At 35.8% G+C, this 21,564-nt stretch overlaps 1 protein-coding gene across 2 annotated transcripts in view; it reads left to right on the top strand.

The window, feature by feature from the left end:
* LOC134527554 (G kinase-anchoring protein 1-like) overlaps positions 1–21,564 on the top strand; it is a 90,690-nt gene that overhangs the window by 15,966 nt on the left and 53,160 nt on the right. For both annotated transcript variants that reach the window (XM_063360342.1, XM_063360341.1), the window contains exon 2: positions 15,214–15,336. In XM_063360342.1, coding sequence (XP_063216412.1) covers positions 15,214–15,336 — 123 coding nt within the window. The remainder of the gene's footprint in view (positions 1–15,213; positions 15,337–21,564) is intronic.

The following is a 21,564-nucleotide window of genomic DNA, read 5'->3' as shown; positions in this document are numbered from 1 at the left end:
TTGAACTGCTTGTTTACCTTTTTTAACGACCTCAGTCCATCGGGAATCGGTCGAAGTTTCCCCGTCTATAGTACTTTCCTTAAATTCAATGTTCTGTTTATACATATCACGAAAAGCTGCAATTTCCTCTTGTAGAATTTTAATTATCACTTTTAACGATTTATTTTCTTCATTTATTTGATTCAGTGCAGGATTAAGCATGTATTCTATTCCTTCTTCTCCCCGCTGTACTACATGTTGTTCAATGTTTTCATTACTTTGTTCACCATCTTCACTGCACCGTATACAAAACCATTCATTTTGAAGAATGTCGGTATCCAGTACTTTACTACATTTATTAAAATGGTACCATCGGTCGCATTTTTCACAATAGATACCGTTGCTCACCTTTTTATTACACTTACCACACTTGTGGCAATAAATTAACTTAATTTTACTTGAGCTATCTACACAACCATCCGTACTCGACGCCATCACGTAAGGTAGAATTGAACTTTTTCAAAGTTTTTTTGGAAACACTGTGTGAAATTTAATTACCTGATACTTCAACATTTGAACATAGACTACTAGGGGGATTATCCAGGAATGGGTTTTCCTCTCCACCGGAATATTCGTCTGTTACTGAATCACATGCAGTTGCAGGCGGAAGAGCAATGATTTCAATTTTGCCAGTGTCTTGATCCGTTTCAGATGCTGCAAGCATTTCCAGTGCTTCATTTAGTGATAATCCTCTGAAACAAAAAACAAACAAAGAAAAAACAAGACTTTTTATATAAAACCAATGTATTATAAAATAGAATAACATGTTTAGAAAAGTTGTGTACAAGAAAGCGAATTTATGATTCATAGATATGAAGTGTGTACGGTATGTGTGTGTGTATATATATACACACACACACCTTATATAAATATAGATTTATTCATTCAGCAACACATATATAAATATTTATTTATAATTAGTTACCGTATATAATATTATATGTTTTTATTTATATATAACCTATAGGTAAATATATTATATATATTTATAAATAGTTATATATATACACACAATTAGTTATGTGTTGCACAGATACATACTGCATTACAATCGGTAAATAAGTTTGTGTTGTTCATTGAAGTATACGAAGTAATACAATTCTGAGATGTGACAATACATACCTTTCAAATGTTATGAATGTATCATCAGCCATCATTGATTCTTTCTAACAATCTTCTGAAATGAATAACTAAATAGTCACAAAAAAAACAAACAAGATAACGTAAAATTTTGCTCCCAGTGATGGCTAAAAGCAGCATACTTCTATGTGTACTTGATTTTCTGAAACACTGTAAATGGCAGTGCTGCCATCTGTAAACATTTCTAGACACTTCACAAAAAAAAAGTGTTACAAGGGGTAAATTCACAAACAAAAAAGAAATAAAAGGAATAAAAAAAGAGCTTTGTTCTTATTTGCTTTCTTATAAAAAATAAAAAAAATAAATAGCATAGTTGTGCCATGTAATATTACCCTTGATGGACTGGCATCCTATATTTAGTATACTGAAGTACGAGTTTCCATAAATTTGATAAGAATGATATTTTTTTCATGTAATAAACAATAGGTAATATAAATTGATATATACTTCACTTATTCTGAGAACTACATACAATTCCAAAGAGATACAGAGAAACTATAATGTCATTAGCATTGTCAAATGTCAAATTTCCCAACAAAATTATCATTGATGATATCATTCACCTTCAAATTTAAGTGTATTGGATATTGCCTAGCAAATAAATTAATTCACCAACCAGATACATTAAGGAAGACAGAGAATTTATTTTAACACCAAAATAATAAACAGACAAGAAGTAAAAATATATCAGTAACTTAAGTACATGTGTTCTACACAGAGGATACCAGTCTTATCTGGGTTAAATTTGAGATAGACACTATGCTTGGGTTAGATATGTGCTCCAGAGATAATTCTGGATAATATGTGCTTACCTGTAAGAATTGGAACTAATTAACAAAATTATTTTTTGTGCACTAAATATTTATCATTGTTATTTTCTTGAGATATTTTGCTATATTAGCGTAGGCGATGCAGTAGCATGTTCTTAAAAATTCCTTAATTTTAGTTTGCTCAGGAGGGTACGAACCATTGAAAAGGTTTTAGCTTTCTGGCACAAAAAACAGTATTTATATGTTGGTGTATATATATTGACATACACACACACATACGTGATGCTGCAAAACTGTTGCGATCAGACACGAGGCAACAACATCGAATGACTGCTCCAAGTTGGTTGCGAGCAGACTGTCTAATGGCTGCAGTGTTCTGCACATGCATAAATATAAAAATTTGTCAACAAAGGCATACTGTAGTGCAGGGTTCCCAACAACCGGGAAAACGGAAAATTCAGGGAAATTGAAATGGGTCAAAAACACAGGGAAAACTCAGGGAAATTGGTTGTGCAGCAATCACAGTGTGTGTGTGTATTTATATATATTGATTAATACATGTATCACAAACACATTTTTTCTTAAAAACAAAATCGGAAAGTTGGGGTGCGGGTCGTACATGTAAATCAAATTAATAGATAAGCCATGAGTCCCAGGAAAGTTTGGTTCACCATACAGCTGTGACGTGCCGAATTTCATGCTAGGCAGCCCCGAACCGTGCCGAGCTGCGCCAAGCCAGTTGTAGAAAATGGCGGCACCGTAGTTCGTATACGTTTGGCCGTTTGTGTCATAATTTTGAAGTATCCGGTACGCTGGAAACTTTTTGAAGATTGTTTAGTGAATGTATTTTCATTTATTTAGATGTATTTTTCAAAAGTGCTGCAGCTGTGGTGGTGTTTTTGTATCACTGTAATTTGTGTAGTTGGTAATATTATGGTTTCATGACGAGATTTTTGCCTATCAAACACAACAAAAACACCGCGAAAATAGTTACACATTGTGTTATTCTGAGTCAAGAGTTCTACAGAAGCAGTTAAATATATTTGAAATTTTTTAGTCAGTTGTGAGAAGTGTTTTTTTTTTTCAGAAGAAATCAACGGCGGTCCTCTTATTATTTTCTCATTAGAAATATAGGTTACGTTCACGGGTGTGTGCTAGCACAGTTTCCTTAATAAATTGTGCAATGAAAACACGGTGAAACTTGTGAGACTAAGTGTTTCAGTATCAAATGTGTTTTGCTACTCTACATTAGGCCTAGGCCTATTCTTGATAGTCTGAGTGGATAATTGTGTGACATTCACGATGTCTAAATTCAATCCTGCTTGGCTAGATGGATCACTGTTTCCTCACTGGAAAAAGTGGCTACGTCGTGTTGAGGGTGATGACAATAGTGCAAAGTGTATTTTGTGTAAAAAGGTATTTTCTTCGAGTAGTATGGGTAGGCAGTCTGTGAAGAGCCATCAAGAAGGGAAATTTTACAAACAGTTGGTTACTGTGAGCAGTATTTCTGCATCTATGTCAGCATACTTAATAAAGCCTTTAAATCACCAAGAAACAAAGGGATCAATTATTTCAAGTGTTTCTACAGTACCAAATTCTGAATTAGTATCCAGCACACCAGCATCCTGTTCATTGTTAACTGGATCATCATTATCATCATTTAGTGCTCTCAAAGAGGCATCTTCAGGCAGTAATGCCAACTCCTACAGAGTGTTCCCCCTAGGAACAACTTCAAATCCCCCTAGATTTCGATTAAAAACCCCTAAAGTTTTCATTGTACACCCTGTTTGAGAGCTTAAAAAAAATCTCTTGAACCTTACATTTCCGAAACGGAGCATAATAATTTTAAAATAACATTCAGTATCTACAATTTTATATATGTACGAGTTTAATTTCAGTTTAAAGAATACATGTTTACTAACCTTGAAGTTCTGAATCGGTCTCCCGACATTTCGTATATTTTTGCTGATAACTTTTTTTTGTTCCCCCTAAATTTGGGGGGAAAACCCCCAAGTTGGCATCCCTGTCTTCAGGTATGGTAAATAAAATACATTTTCAGGGAGACAGTAATGTCAGAAAGGCAGAAATATTGTGGGCTTACATGTTGTTATGAGAAAAAAGACAGTTTTAATAGCCAACAAGGAATAAGCAATTTGTTTTCTAAAATTTTTCCAGATAGTGCCATTGCACAAGAAATGCAGCTTAGTAGTACCAAGACTGCATACTTAGTTACTTATGGACTTGCCCCATATTTTTTTCACAAACTTACAGATGAAATCAGATCCACAAAATACATTGTTGCGTGCTTTGATGAATCCTTTTATAGGGTATCAAAGGTACAACAAATGGACATAGCTGTACGTATATGGGACGTCAACAAAAATCAAGTAATGACCAGGTACTGGAATTCTTCATTTTTAGGCCATTCTACAGCTGATGATCTCTTAGAAGGGTTTCAACAGGGACTAAAGGATGTGGAACTATCCAAAATTGTACAAGTATCCATGGATGGGCCGAATGTCAATTGGTTGTTCATGAAAAAATAGAAGGCAAAAACTAAGGTGTGCGAAGAAGATCCAGATATATTAGACCTGGGATCTTGTGGTCTCCATGTTGTTCATGGTGCCTTTCAAATGGGTTTTAGAAAGACCGGGTGGGATGTTCAATTTTTAAGGGCTATATATTCTGTGTTCAAAGACTCACCTGCTCGACGATCAGACTTCAGACAAGTTACAAGTTGCAGTGTTCTTCCGATCAATTTTTGTGATTGTCGGTGGTTGGAAAATGTCCCAGTGTGTGAGAGAGCAATACAAATTTTTCCTCACTTGAAAAATTTTTTTAAGACCAGCAAATTACCTGCTACATATTCTGTTGAGAAAGTGAAGGATTGTTTGAGGGATCCTTTGTTGCTAACTAAGCTGAGTTTTTTCCCTGACATTGGCTTCTTCACTTGAACCATTTTTAAAGAAGTTCGAAACATCGAAACCAATGTTACCATTTCTGCATAAGGAATTGGAGGACTTGCTAAGAGAGTTGCTGGGACGTTTCATTAAGATGGAAATTTTGAAAGCCAAGACAACTGCATATCAGCTTATTAGTACTGTATTAATTTAGACGATGTAAGTCTGGGACTTCCACTCAAAGTTGAAAATTGGATTTGCTGCAAAGCATGAGTTAGGTGTGGTTGATGTAAAAGAACTTCAGAAACAAAGGTTCCTAACAGAATGCAAAACATGCATGGTTCAGATTGCCAAGAAACTTGTTGAATGTAGCACAATAAAATACAAAATGGTTAAAGCTGCTTCTTTTTTGGACCCTAGAAAATTGTTGGACAAACAGGAAGATTGTAGGACAAGCATGGATACATGTTTGCAAATTCTTATGTCTGCCAAGCACCTAACTGCTCTTCAATCTGATAGAGCTAGTGTTTAGTTTACCAATTTTGTTACTAATATCAATTCTGACAAACTTACATCATTTCATGTACACAATAACAGATTGGACACTTTTTTTGCAGATATGTTGAGTGGAGAAGAACAGTTTAAAGATATATGGCTTGCAGTGAAAATTATATTAATTCTCTCACATGGTAATGCTTTTGTGGAATCTGGATTCTCCATCAATAAGGAGATGCTTGTTGAAAATCTCCATGAGGAATCTTTGATTGACCTGCGACGAGTTTGGGATGGAGTTAGTAATGCTGGTGGTGAAAATTGTATTCAAGTAGATCAGGAAATGATAAAATATGCCAGAGGAGCAGCTTCAAGGTACAAAGGTGCCCTGGAGAAAAAACTTCAAAATGAAGAGGACAAGAAGTTGGACAGATATTGTAAGGAAGAAAAATAAATGCAAGACTTTGAAATTCAAGAGCTGCTAAATAAAAAACTGGAAATAGAGAAACAAAAGAGTTAATTTAGAGATGAAAATTAAAAAAATTATTTAAGAAAAATATGTAATGGGCTTAAAGAATAACCAGTACATATTTGTAATATTTTGTGAATGTACATTGAATATTCAAGATACCTAAACATTTTTTTCCTATGCAGCAGAAGTGGTATAACATTAGGCCTATGTATGTCTAAATGTTCACAGCAATTTAGCAGGTAATAAAATAGCTGATAATACCTTTATGTTTGTAGTATAGGTATGCCTGTATATTATGTAAAATTGTTCTTATTGTGATTAGTTTATTGCATTATTTTTTTTAAATTTAGCACAGGGAAAATATATTATAGTTTATAGGACAGGGAAAACTCAGGGAAATTTACTGAAACAAGTTGGTGGGAACCCTGGTAGTGTGTTTATAGCTGATTAGTTGGACTGTTTACAGTGTTAGTTAAAACTGAGTAAATATTCATTTGTAAAGTATTTTAATTTATTTTCCTCTGTATGGAGCTGGATGGAGATTGATTAGTATAGGAAAGACTAATTTTTTATAAGCCATCTTTGAAGGAGTATCATTACAACAATTTGATATCAAGAACAAGAAGAAAGTAAAGAAAAAGTAACAAATTAAAACGTAACTAAAATACAATGTTAAACTGTTGCGAGAAGGCTGTGTTAAGCTGTCACAAGGTGCCATGCCATGTCTTGTCTTATTCTGTGTGTGTTCAGCCTTAGCACGTAACGCAGGGCATTTATATTGGTTGGTTTCTATAAAAACATTACATGTTTTGGGCAAGGAGTTCTAGAGAAGTCAGTTTTGCTTGACACCCTAATCTACAAATTTTGACAAGAATGGTTTTCACTTTGGGACTGTTGTCTTCTGCAGTTGCTTGTCAGTTATCGTTAGTTGTTAATGTACTTGAGCAAATTATCTCATGCTTGAACAGTCGTCCAACTTAACTTTGTTCAAAGTCTAAATGTGTTGAAGTGGACATGTAGGTCTGGACCACCAACTGATATTGTAGGCTGGCCCATGTGTAGCTACTATGGATTTTCAAACAACGTTTACTCACCTAGGATTACAGGCAAGGAAAATGTGATCACAATCATCTGCTAAACAGCAGAAAGGTAGTTTTTACCTAGCATAGATTTTGTGTAGATACATCCTAAGCAAAACCCATTTAATTCTATACTAAGGAAAAAACTTTGGTTTTAATTCAATAAGGCTTTGAAATATGTAAAAAAATGGTTTAAAAATAACTTATTTACTTATTAAGACCGTACACCATCGAAACGGTAGGAAAGTGTAATGATTTTAAGAAGTCCTAGAACAAAGCTGCAGAAGTATATTTCGAAATGGTTTTCAATTAAAGTACCTGCTCTCTTCATGCAATTGCAAAACAGTAAAAAATGTATACTTATATTTTGCCATCAAACATAATTTAAAAATATGTTTCTTTTTTTCACTGTTGGTTTTGTTACAAACACTTGATTCCTATGAAGTCTTGCTTTTAATTTTGATAATTGTGTACGGTTGTGTACTGCTGATTTCAGTTGAGCTGAGTACCCCTAAATATTATATATATATGTATATGTATGTGTGTGTGTGTTTATATATATATATATATAAATCCAGTGTCCTGATGTTTGTTTCCAGTGAACTCTTCACCAAATCAACCGATTTAGATGAAAATTGGCATTTATGTGTAATTTTTTCCAACTTGAGAGATAGGATAGTTTTTATTTCAATTAATGGTCTTAATAATTTATGATTAATAATAAACTGATTATCAATGTTGATTGGTGTTTAAGCCCGGGAAACAGTGGGTACTTTGTCTCCATGACAACGCTGCGTGCTCGAGAGTCGGGAAAACCATCGATGCTATTGGTTTTTTCTTTGGTACATTACAAAGCATTGTATAAAGTTTTTGTCAAAATTAATTAATTTTCATTTTATTTATTATAACTGTAAATAAGAGATTTGGTCTCATTTTTTCCTCCATTAATACAACCGTGCGAAGCCGGGTCGGGCAGTTAGTTTATATATATATAATATATATATAATATATTATATATATATATATATAATCAGACTAATTTCAGCTTTATGTCTCTCCCTTCCCTTGTTTTCAGTATTGTGTGACACTGCTTTCCAGAGCACAAGTGGAGCAAGCACTTGTTTTATTGTTCATTTTAAAAACATTAAGGGCCCAACTAAACAACAGGGAGAAACAATAAATTAAATGCTTGTGCTCTTGGTGCCCACTCTATTCACACTCTTGAGAAGAAGCGTGTTGACTATGTGTTATTATTAATTTAAAAAAAAACTTAAATCTGTGCTTTTTGCAATATGATTAAGAAGCATATGCAGTACAAAAAATTGCAGTATTTTATAAAGAATTTGTATCCTGAAAAGCTCCTACATTCCAGGTTGACCAATTAAGCGGCTTTGTGTGTGAGCCTTTCGCATTTGCTTGCAGTTGTACTGGTGAGGTCAGAGTGATTTATCGTAAAAAACCCTGTAAACTGAAGCATAAAATAAAATTAGAAATATTAAAAGTGTATGTCAAGTTTAAGTTTATAGCCTTTGCATTGATGAAAAAAGGTTCTTTGTAACAAAATATTAACTAATTAATAAGTAATAATAAAATGTAACAAGTGATACAAGAATAGTTGTAGATCTGAGGTGATTAATATTGAAACTTTTTTTTTATTGCATACCAGTGTTTTTTACTCACAATAAACATTATATTTAAAAAATAATTATTAGTTTTGAGGATTATTTAAAAAGTTCTAACTTATGAATGAAATATCACCTTACAAATGCATTTAAACACATCTACTTTATTTTAAAATATGTATCAAATTTTAAATATAACTTTTGTTTGTACATCTGGATATGGTAATCTACCAATTACTTGATAATAAATGTTAATATATAATTCCCCATCATCAGCAGTAAGACAGTTTTATCTGGTACACAACACTTCAAAAACGTCACTGATATAAATTTTTTGTAATCTAAGCTTCCTTGATAAATCGTGTCATATCTATGCATGGTTCCTTTTTAACGTCGTCATGATGTCTTGGACAATTTTGCTTTTGAAAGTAAACAGGTAATATTTACTCATGTCATCTATTATGACAATTTATGTGATTTTTTTAATGTAATTAGGGAGATCATTGATTATCTACTGGTAACTCATCCTACTTAAAGAAAATTAATAATAATAATATGTATAATTAAAATTTTTAGACATATGACAAAAAAATGAGAATGGAAACTTGTACTAATAAAATGTTATTTGTAAAATATTAACTATGATCACTATACAATTATTGTACCTTTGTATTAAGTTTAGGGGTTTAATAATTTAAAAGTAATGATAATATATTTTACTATACCAGGCACTTTAAATAAAGATTTCATTTTTAACATTAAGTGTGACTCTTTTCAAAACTCGTATCATGAGACTACTCCTAGGTACCCCCATGCACACAGGAGCATATGAAGAATTTCAATCCGTGGGGGGATAGAACCACTTTTCCTATGGTTTGCTTTTAAATTCTTTACATTTCTTAGTGAAAATAATAGATTTTATAGGGTTTGGGAGTGGGGGGATATATTATCCTCTCCCATTTTAATTGTTTAATAAGTCAAGAATATTCTATACATTTTTGCTAATGAAGTGACTGAAATGTGCTGCTCTTAATGGCTACATCTCTCATGTCTCCTTACAGTGCCAGACGAGAGTCAAGCTCAACGGGGTCTTCTTTCCCCGCTGATATTTCCAAGCCCGTTCCATTGGCAGTGGTTTCGCTAGATAGTAGATAGGGACAGTGGGAATCTCGTTAATCCATTCATGCGCATCACTAATTAGATGACGAGGCATTTGGCTAGAAATACATTTATTTGCATAAACATGTACAGTAAACTGTTATTAAACAATAGGGCAGGAAGAGACAAAAAAAAATGCTGTGACGAACGTTGTGGACCATCTGGAGCCTGAAGATCTTCTATGCTTGGCACCATCGTCTTCCGGACTTGACAGCAGAGTTGTGGACCATCAGGAGCCTGAAGATCTTCTATGCTTGGCACCGTCGGCTTCCGGACTTGCCAGCAGCCTGGAACACCATTCGACGCAGCCGTCTTCAATTCTTGTAATCTTGATCTTGATGTTCCTAAATCAGGGCATGACCACCATGTACTCTCTTCCGTTGTAGGCCACCGCGTATACACCAAATCTGGCGCATAAAGGAATTATGCGCAGATACTCCATATTGTAGCGTATTATGGATCATAATACCTATGCTGGTTTTAGGTAGCTTAAATCTATTCCAAATATCAAAATTTTTGGAATACCAGGATCCCAGCGCACCTATAATTAGCGGGCATATACACAACCTGTTTGAAATTATATTTCTTTACGATCACCTCGGAAAGATCCGGGGTTTCATATTTAGATTTCTTTATAGCATAAGCCTGTTGAAGGGACTCTTTATATTCCCATATTATGGACGTTTCAATAACTGTGGCCTCATTATTTTCTATAACAATAATGTCAGGGATGTATCTCTCTTGCTTGGCTGTAAGGCGAGGTTCAAAGTGGATCTCCCTTTTACCTTTTGAGAGAGTCTGGTGTAATATTTTGTTTACTTGATCATGCCTTTCAATTCGTATGTTGTGTATCAAGGGACATCTTTTCAGGACATGCGAGATGGTTTCTCTTGTTCCACAGATATTACTTCTGCATTTTGCAGATTCGTCCTTGACATACACAGCTCCACACGTGGGCAATAGTCCCATCCGGAGAAGCACCGCAGAGATATAATCTCTGCCTGTCCACCAAGAGGGAGGGGATAAAATCCATTTCACTCCCTGTGGAATCATGTGATTCAGTCCACTTCCTAAAGCAGTCTTGTTGTGTAGCACTCCACTCCAGTATTTTTTGTGAGCTTCATGTGAGGCGCCGACAGGGCTTAAAATATTATCAAGCTTCTTTATTAATTTATCTACTGGAGGGCTCTGCATAGCAGCAATAACATGTGGATCAGTTGATCAAAGTAACTTGATTAGGCTTTTTTTTTATACGTGATCCCAATTTGGTACCTAAGACAAGGTATCGATAGCCCTCCACAAGCAATAGGCGCATGGAGGAACACGGTGGGAGTAGTTATTGGCAGATGAAGTGCTCTTTTCACAAAAATATTAATCAGTCTGTCAACTTGCTTCAATTTCTTGCAAGAAATATCCATGCAGATCAGTTAATGATACAATCTTGGTATCAAATATTGATTTAAGATCTGTAATTTTTGCCAGGGCTTGAGGGGAGCCTTTTGCACTCTTGTAAGCTTGTCCTCCAATACATGAATACTGAGAGATTGAGGAACAGCATTCTGATAAATATGCCCCAAGTATTTAAGATGGTCTTCAGTATCCATGGCTCTTATTTTTTGATTGTTTATCCGAAGGTCAACCCTTGTCTTAACGTAAACTCTTTAAGAGTTTACTAATCTTTTGAGTTGATATACACTACACTTCACTTTTGAACATTACATTCCATATTAGTTTCCTTTAAAAATTTTTCTAAGCATTCTAATTGCTTGACCATAGAATAGGAATCTGGCGACATGATTACAAGATCATCCGCAAATGACAAAGCTCTTATTTCAGTCCCTTCTAGGGGGACTCCTCGCCCCTCTTGTAATAAATGTAATAGGGGGTTCAACACCATGTTGAATAGTAGTCCACTAAATGGATCTCCTTGGCGTACTCCTCGAGATACAATAAGTTCCTCTGACTCATCCTTCTGACATTGTAAGATTGTGCAATTATTAGTATATAGCATGGCTATATATCTAATTGTGTGATGGTCCACACCAGCTTTGCATAAGGCATTTATTTATTGATTGAATGCACACTTTATCGAACACTTTACGCAGATCGATACTAATAAAATTAATGGGACGGGCTTGTGACTTGTACAATTTCATAATGGATTCCAGGATAACTGTGGTAGCCATTAGGCCATCAGTCCTGGTAAAGCTCCTTGCGTTTATAATTTTGTTTAATAGCCGTACGACTAACGATGATATAGTAATGGGTCTCCAATTTGCACACTTGGTAAAATCACCTTTCTTTGTAATCAATAATGTTCTATTCTTCTTCATACAAGAAGGTATGAAGCACAAAAACCACATGATGTTAAGTACTGCAAGGAGATCACCTTCATTCATCCTTAGTAGAATTTTCTTGGTGATTCCATCAAGCCCAGCTGAAGAGTCTTTGGTGTTCTTAAGAAAGAATTTAACTTCTTCGTTGGTTATATTATAACTCAAGTCATGTTTCACTGGGTGAACTTCACCCATTTCTGGAGGCTCAAGAGGAGCTTCAAATATGCTTTTATACTCTTCAACAAATTCACTCATGTGGGGGGTGACTAAAATCTTCTCTTTCCCATCAATGGGTTTTACCCCTAGCCCGAGACCTTGTTTGTGAGGTGCCCGCTCTAGGGGTCACCTCCATCCGAGGCTTATTTAAGTTTTCTGCAGCAGATTATTGGGAGGCATGTGGGGGTGGCTAACCCCTCATACGCCTTGCATTCCTGCCGGTGACACCTCCCTCTTACCCTTGATCAGATATTATGATCAAGGGCTGGTGGCAACACATCTGTTAAACTGGATGTGCGAGAGGGTAGGCTAGACTGGGTTTCCAGCGACGGGGGAGTCTCCACTCCATGGGCCTCAACCTGACCCCCAGCCCTTTTCAGGATCTCACCTTTCCCAAGGGATTGATCACTGGGGACTAAGTCCCCCACCCTTTCGGCGTAGCCCCTGTTAGCAATCCACCGGTACCACGAGGAGGTAGGGGTCACCTTGCCCTGAGAGGCTATATATTGCACATCAATGGGCCTTTCCGCAACTATGATGGGTGCTAGTCTCGGGTACTAGGACGACATGCCCCGACACCTCAAACGACTGAATCCTGTCTCTCTAGATGGACCACTGTTGCCAGTAGTCAGAACTCGTTTATTAAACAAATTACAATTAATTTGAATAAACATGCTTGTAACAGAGTTACACAAAAATGCACAGAGGCACAAAACAGGAAAAGAGAAAAAGTCATAGTCTGGGAAGGTAATCGGTCTGCTGGGCTCTCTTCTCCGTTCCACACCAGCGTCTTCCGGTCTTGGGAGAGCTGGTAGACATCTCTTCTGTCTTCTCTCCACAACCAAGATGGCGATGGAGGGCATCTCTTCTTTCTTCTGTTATGTATCGACTGACCACAGATTATCTGTCTATCTTTTCTTCGCCTACTTATTCTGTTTACATAATTGCTCCTCCTAGAACTCGTTTATTAAACAAATTAGAATTTGAAATAAACATGCTTGTAACAAGGTTACATAAAAATGCACTGAGGCAAAAAACAGACAAAGGAAAATAACACTCATAATCCAGGAAAGGGGTCGATCTGCTGGGCTCTCTTCTCCTCTTCGCACCAGCGTCTTCCGGTCTTGGTGGGGTTGGTACATCTCTTCAAGCTTCTTTTAGTAGTCTCAGGCAGTGATCGGACTGCTGGGCTCTCTTCTCCTCTTCACACTGACATCTTCCGGTCTTGGTATAGTTGATGACAATCTTTTCTGTCTTCTCCCCGCATCCAAGGTGGCAATGCAGGACATCTCTTCGTTCTTCTATTAGAAATCAGCTAAACACAGATGAACTGACTCTCTTATCTTCGTCGCCTTTTTATTCGGTTTGCGTAATTGTTTCTTCTCCAGACAAAGGACATAAAGATCCTATGGATTTTAACTCCATATAATAGGACATTATGAATAATAATTCCTATCAAAGAGGCAGGCAACTTAATCTTTTTCCATATAGTTTCATTCTCGTTATACCATGATCCCCGAGCCCCGATCACAAACGGGAGATGATGTACTTCTTTTACAGAATATTTCGCTTGAACTTTCTCATTGACTTCAGCAATGTCCTACTTACTTTTCTTGATTAGATATGCAGTTTGAAGGGAGTCTTTATATTCCCAGCTGATAGTAGTATCTAATATATAGGCGTGGTTGTCATCAATGACAATAATATCGGGCACATATCTGGTGGATAAGGCATGCAGTCTAGGTTCCAAGAATACTTGGAACTTCTTCTAGGCAATAGCCGCGAATAATAACCCATTGGCCTTATCGTGCCTTTCAATTCGCTGAAAGTGAGTAATCGGGCATCTTTGAATAACATGGGAAAGTGACTCCCATACATGTTCATCTTTTACATATGGTGGCCCAATGGTGGGTAATAGTCCCAGCCGAAGATGTATAGCGGCGATATGTTCCCTCCCGGACCACCAAGAGGGGGGACTCAATATCCACTTACCCCCTTGGGGTACCATGTAATTAAGGCCACTACCCAAGGAGGTGTCATTATGCAACAATGATGTCCAGTACTTCTTACTTGCAGCTTTTGAGGGTCCAACCTGTGACAAGATAGTACAAAGTTTGTTCCTGAGTTGGTGCACAGGCATGCTTTGCATTACCTCAAAGACACGGAGGTCATTTGATCTTGCCAATCGATTGATTCTTCTTGTATATATTGCTCCAATTTGATGCCTCAGGCAGGGTATAGATAATCCTCCGCTTCGTATTGGAGTATATAGGAATGGAGAAGGCGTAGTAATAGGTAAATGTAATACATTTTTAACGAAAGTAGCAATAGCTTTATCGTACGCCTTTAGTTTATGCACAGTAATGTCCATGCACATAAGCCTATGATAGGTCCTAGGTATTAGAGAGAGTCATAGTTACTCCCGCCGTTTACCCGCGCTTGCTTGAATTTCTTTACGTTGACATTCAGGGCACTGGGCAGAAATCACATCGTGCTTGAGTAGTACCTCAAGATGATGAATGTTTTAAATGCTGACATGATTTTTTTAAATTTTAAGCAGTTTTTACCAAACTCATACATTTTAATATATATAAAAAACCACAAGGCAATGTTAAAAACCCAAAATCACTTATACATTTCTGTGTGACTAGCCATTTATGTAGCTATAGATTTATATGCTTTACTTTATCAAAACTATATATAGAGACTAAATAATTTTTTTACTTAGTAGATAATATTTTAGGTTTTTAAATAAGGCTTAACTAAATTATTTGATTAATTTTTTTATTTCAATAGACAAGAGGCATTTGAGGTACTTTTGGTGTTTGGCGTATATTCAATTTCGCTATTATTTCAGTTGTATCGCTATTCACCATGTAATCTTGCCTCTAGTATGTACGTGTGAACATGATGAACAGTTGAAGGTGGAGCAAGAGAGTGGTTATTGGTGATCAGTGGACAAGGTGTTGCCGGCACGGGGTGGTTGCAGGGCAGCCAGCAGCTGGCCAAGCCCAAGAGCAAGTCAGCGGCAGGCGGCAGGGGCGACGCCCCCCGGAAGAAGCAGCCAGCCAGCCAGGAGCAGTGGGACCAGTGGAAGAAGAAGGACTCGGAGGTGCGTGTGCCCGCTCAGGCCCGTGGGGTCTCGACCGAGAGACATTGCACCTTGGACCTCTAACACTGCTGAAACTCACAACTCTAGCAGAGTTCCAACGATGGCTGTGAGGCTGCAAATGTTTTAAATGTTACCTAACTTTTTTTTAGGTTAGTTTGTTCCCCCTCATTTTTCTAGACTTGTTGAGAATTTTATTTTTAATGCAAAATCGGTAATAAGAACGAGGGGTGAAAAGTTTTGATGTTAATTGTTTTGCTGTGCTAATGTTTCTGCTACTTATTCTGGGCTGCCAGTGTGTGAGTTTTGTTTCATTAGGTCTAGGCATGACTATGAATTATGAATTCACTAATATGGAAGATAAAATTATTTTGTTTCTGTAATCTACATTCAAAATAAGTAAATGAATTTTAACAAATGTTAATATTTTTGTTCCTAATAAAATAAAAAATTTGACTTGATTAGTTTATTTTTATAGTGTAATATAATAAAATGGTAAATATGGACGTTATCATGGTATGCATTAAAAATAAATATATGCGTTATAATTTTTCTAAATTTGGCTATTAATCAATTTGATTGTGATTTTATCAAGGTTATATAATTTATTTATTTATTTATTTATTTATTTAAATTTGTTACATGCCCACCGACAGTCTTGAGACTTTAGAGGTGGGCACGACACAAAACAAGTACAACACAAAACAAGTAAAAACAAACACTATCACAATAGAGACAGCACAGGATAAACACAAAACATGAAACCAGAAATGATATAAATACCAAAAGGACAAGATAACATGACACATTACTTAGCGAAATGTTAATTACATAATTATTAAACTATACACAAAATATATAAAAAAAAATGGATAATACAAAATACATATAACATGTGAGTAGAGGACAAGTTAAGAGGATAAATTTTTAAGTTTAGACAATTGATTATTATTGTGATTCCTAACTAATCTGTATATTATGTCATTAAAGTTATGTAGAGTACAATATGTTTGATATAAACGAGAATTAAATTGTGGTATTTTTAACCCAGTGGTTTCCAGGAGATAAGTACAGTTAATTTTAGCGTTAAAACAATTTTCAACAAACAGAGAATCTAAATATACTCTACGTGCACCAAGAGGAGTTAAAGCAGGTGAAGGAAGGTTTTTTAAGTTTATTAAATTAATTAATTTTGTTTGTATACTTTCTAGTTTATTTGCATCGGCCGACTTGATGTCATTCCAGATTACTGAACAATATTCTAATTTGGACCTTATTAAGGCAAAATACAGGGTGAGAATTTTAGTAGCATAAAAAGTAATAAATTTGATCATAGCAAGGGTTTTGCGGGAAGACATGTTATAAATAGTTTACATGATTATGGAAAAATAATTTAGAATCTAAAATAACACCAAGATCCTTAATTGTTGAACATTTCGTGATTACAGAGTTTTCTAAAATATAATCAAAATTAAGTGGTTGATATTTCCTTGTAAAGGATATAACAAATGTTTTGTGTTTATTTAGTGTAACCAGATTAAATTTACACCAATTGTTTACTTGGGAAATGTCATTTTGTAATAAAATACAGTCATTCTGTGTTATTATATTCCTAAATATTTTTAGATCATCTGCAAAAAGTACTCCTGTAGAATGGTTGAGAATTTGAGGTAGGTCGTTTATATATAAATTAAAAAGAAGAGGCGATAATGTACCTCCTTGAGGGACACCAGAAGAGATACTAAACAGGGAAGAATTGTGGTTATTAATTGTAACATAAAAACTTCTATTAGTTAAGTAATTAGAAAACCAGTTTGTAAAATTTTGAGTTAAACCAAAGTTAAATAATTTTTTAAGAAGTATAGAATGGTTCACAGTGTCAAAGGCCTTGGCTAAATCAAAATAACAGGCATCCACTTGCCCTCTGTTGGTAACCTCTCTGTGTATAGGATTTAAAAAAGTAAGCAAGTTAGTGGTGGTCGATAAACCTTTCCTAAAACCATGCTGACTGTTCGATAAACTGTTCTTAAGCTGGAAATTTAAAAATCTAAAAATTATTTTTTCAAATATTTTAGAAAAACCATTGAGTAGAGAAATAGGCCTATAATTGTTAACATTCTGTTTAGAGCCTTTTTTGTGGATAGGTATCACCTTAGCAGTTTTCCATTTCTCCGGGAAAACAGAGGATTGTAAACTAAAATTAAAAATATGCAGCAAAAGAGGGACTAATAATTCAGAGCAGCCTTTTATAATGAAATTACGTATGCCATCAGGACCAGTAGATTTGGATGATTTCAACGATTTTATGCCCCATAATACTAAACATTCTGAGATTGTGGGCACAGGAATAGATACTAAATGTATATTGTTTGTCACAGGTTGTTGGATACATGTAGAAGGTTCGTAGACACTGGAAAAATATTTAGCGTATCCATTGGCTAGTTCAGCGGGATCATTCGTGATAGTTCCATTAATTTTTAGAGAATGCTGTTCATAAAAACCATCTTTCATTAGTTTGACATATCGCCAAAATTTTTTAGGGTTAGTTTTAATATAATTATTGGTATTTCGAGTCCATTGAATTTTGTCTCTTTTTATTAAATATTTTACTAATTTACGATAATAAGAGAAAAGTGAATAGTAATACGTGTTGTTTCTTTTATAAAGCTTATGGAAATGCTTCTTTGACTTTAATGCTTGAATTAACTCACTGGTAAACCAAATTGGAAATTTAGATGATTTTTTGTTTGTCATTGGAATAAAGATATTCATATTTTCAACTACGCAATTGGTTAGTTGGTCAACAAGTTCATTTACATCCATAGAATTATAAAAATCTGACTAGTCATGATTTTTGATGGAATTGAAAAGACCGAGAAAATAACCTTTTTTATAGTTTCTAAACGTTGATGTAATGTTGGAACTGTTTTTGAAGGACTCAATCTTGATGTTGATGTTTAATGCAGGATGATAAATATCTTCTTTGATAAGAACATCATAAGCCTTTGTCACTGAACACAGCTGTAGATTGGTTAAACACAAGTCTAAAAGATTTATATGAGTTTGAATATTGTTGCACTGTTTTAGACTATGTACAGATATAAAGTTAAGTAAATGGCGCACCTTAGTGTTAATGTTCATAGTCGCCTGATGGAAATGGTTAAGATTAAGATTATTCCAATCTATACCCGGTACATTGAAATCACCGAGTATCAAAATGTCATCTTGAAATGAGGAGAGTTTATCTTCTAAAAATTCAAAATATATGCGGACAAACTCTGCCGTTAAATCTGGAGGTAAATAGATATTTCCAATAATTAAAGATTTGCTAGAAGATGATTTTATTTTAAACCAAACTGCTTCAACACCAGGAAAGTCAAAAACAACGTACAGTTGAACAGAAATAAATTTCGACTTCTTAACAGCAGATAAAACACCACCGCCTCTTGATTTATTGGTTTGTTCAGCATTTCTGTCATTTCTAAAGACATGGTATTGGTCTGTGAAATAGTGTGACGTAATGCTATTTGCATTAAGCCAAGTCTCAGTTAGGCAAATAATATCGAAATGTGAGCTAACAATATTATCATAGAACTCAACAGACTTAGTCCTTAATCCTCTGACATTCTGATAGTAGATATCAAACTCCTTAATGTTTGACGTAAGGACGTGAGATTAAAGTGCTCCTCCGGACACCAAGGATGCTGACGCACATACATTGGTTGATGCACGGCTAGGAGTGGGCCGTGGCTGAACGTTCGGCTCATCGTTAATTGTTTCGTTATTTAGAATCTGTTCCTGGTGTAGTTTGCCGTAAAAGGGGCTTATCATACAGCCACTAGGCCAAAAAACAATGTTGTTTATCCTGTTGAAATCATTTTCAAGTACTGAAACATGGAATGATGCATAAGAATTATATTTGGTTCTCAGTTTAGTCACCTTGATTTGCGATAAATTTAATTCATTTGAGATATAGTCAATGATTTCTTTTTCCTGTACTTGAGGATCAAACCTGGTAACAAAAAGAGCCTTTGTTTTTAAGTAAGGTGGTTTTAAAATAGTTTTCAAAGATGTTGTGTTCCTGATGCCCACTTTCATTTGAGATTTTTTCTTTTCAGGTTCACGTTTCAATTCGTTGGTTGCAGTAATTCTTTTACTGGGTGCACGTTGCACCAGTGTAAAGTTGTCATTGTCAGCATGCTGCGTCATGCGGACTGAGCTCTTGACAGCGCGCGAGTAACGCTGAGTAGAAAGTAGGTCATCTGCAGGTGTGACGTCACTGGAACCAGCAATGGACACGAACGCATCGGTAGCCTTGTTACTAGCAGGATTCGATAGTACCTGATTGTATGAAATACCCTGATTATTTTTTACGTTTAGACTTTGCCTAAGATGAATCAGTTCTTGCTTAATTTCATGGGTTTCATTTCGTGCGTCAAGAAGAAGTGTTTTTAGCACTTGATTTTCACTACTCAGCTCATCTACTTTAACACAAACGGACTTTATCAATTTGAATAGTTCTTCCATGTTCATAACTTCAAGCTTTGTATTATCTGGCTTCAGAACTGCTGACGGTGGATGCTGATCCAGACATCCAGAAGTAAACGAAGACCGATTTTTGGTCGGAGATCTTATCATGTTCATGTGGTCAGCAGGAATTAAATCGGTAGCTGAAGCATCACTGAAAGATAATCCAAACCCCGGGAATTCGGGTTGATCTAGGAAAGACGACTCAATATTGATAACACATTTACATACACAACTATAGAATGATTATTACGAGCATAAACACGGAGCGCACTCACAAACACGACCGGTCTGCGTGAACACACGGCCGCAACTGACACACGGCCGCAACTGATAATCTCAGCGGACAAAAATTAGTCACCCTAGTGCACATGCTCAGATGGATCGTTAAGTCTGTGCAGATGGCGCAGCGAACGAGTCCCGTGCTCAACTGCACGCCCACTGCCTCTACGTGAGACACAAATGTTTCAAGTGGACAGTGTACATCAACAGGAATAGATGTTAGGATGTGACAGGGTGGCAAACAGGGCCAATTGTGTTTGGCAGTGCCCATGGCCATACAGTGTATGAAGTTTATGGATTTGATGGTGTTTCGCAGTGGACTGTACGGCATGTCTACAAGCAGTGGTGTACTTAGTGTGGCCACAAAAAAAAAAAATAGTGGTCGGAAAAATATCCTGACAGAGGGACCAGACATGTGTTTCACAGCTTGTGAATCAGAATCACTTCCAAACCCGACAGGAATTGTTGCAGTCAGTGTGAATGAAGGTCCATCTCAACTTGTTATCTAGAGAACATTGTGATGGGAACTGCATGCAAAGAGTCGGCCACCTCGCAAGAGGCCAATGCTCACAGAGCCAGATAAAGCGACGCGTTGTCACTGGGCTAGAAATCATTGATAGTAGACTTTGTTGACTGATGGAATGTAATGTGGTCTGACGAATCACATTTTTGCCTGTATTCCAATTATGCATTTGCACTGAAGGCGAATTGAAGCATTTCATCCTGGATATGTGCAAGGTCAGGTTCAAGCCGGAGGTGGGTCTGTGATGTTTTGGGGTTGTTTTTCATATCATGAATTGGGCACGCTTACTGCAGTGACCTCTAACATGAACCAGCATGTTGATTTAAACATTCCAGATGTTCAAGTGTTGTCTTTCAGTCAGCATCTGCATAATGAGTATACCCTGATTTTTCAAGGTGACGTTCATCAGGCTGGACACATATGTGACTGGTTTTAATGAAAACTCCCCACCTTATTAAATCTTGATTGGCCAGAAAAATCTATAGGGGTGACTAATGTTTTGTCTGTCGAGCTTATATGAATGTCCAAATAAAATTTATTTGAAAAAAATCACTTTAAATCTACTTTAAAATTAAACAAACCTAAATTTAAAAAAAAATATAGTGTTACAATATTTGGGCAAAATAATAAGAACATCAATATTCTAGGTATGTTTTTATGTTTTAAAGTACCTACAATATAACAAAAATCCGCTTTCTTTTTTTAGCAAAAATTTTTTGTTTAGTTATACAAATTAATTGTATTAATAGTGTTTGACAGGTCACAATCATACCCGGCTAAGACAATGACTGTGCCTTGCACATACAGAACACTTACAAATTTCCCATTGACAGTTGCAAGTATTTGCGTGTAAAATTATGTTAATGATTACTAAATGATCCAAAATTTTCAATGATGAT

The sequence above is a fragment of the Bacillus rossius genome, chromosome 1, assembly GCF_032445375.1.
Source record: "Bacillus rossius redtenbacheri isolate Brsri chromosome 1, Brsri_v3, whole genome shotgun sequence".
Taxonomy (NCBI): Eukaryota; Metazoa; Arthropoda; class Insecta; order Phasmatodea; family Bacillidae; genus Bacillus; species Bacillus rossius.
This window is presented reverse-complemented; position numbering and strand designations above follow the sequence as displayed.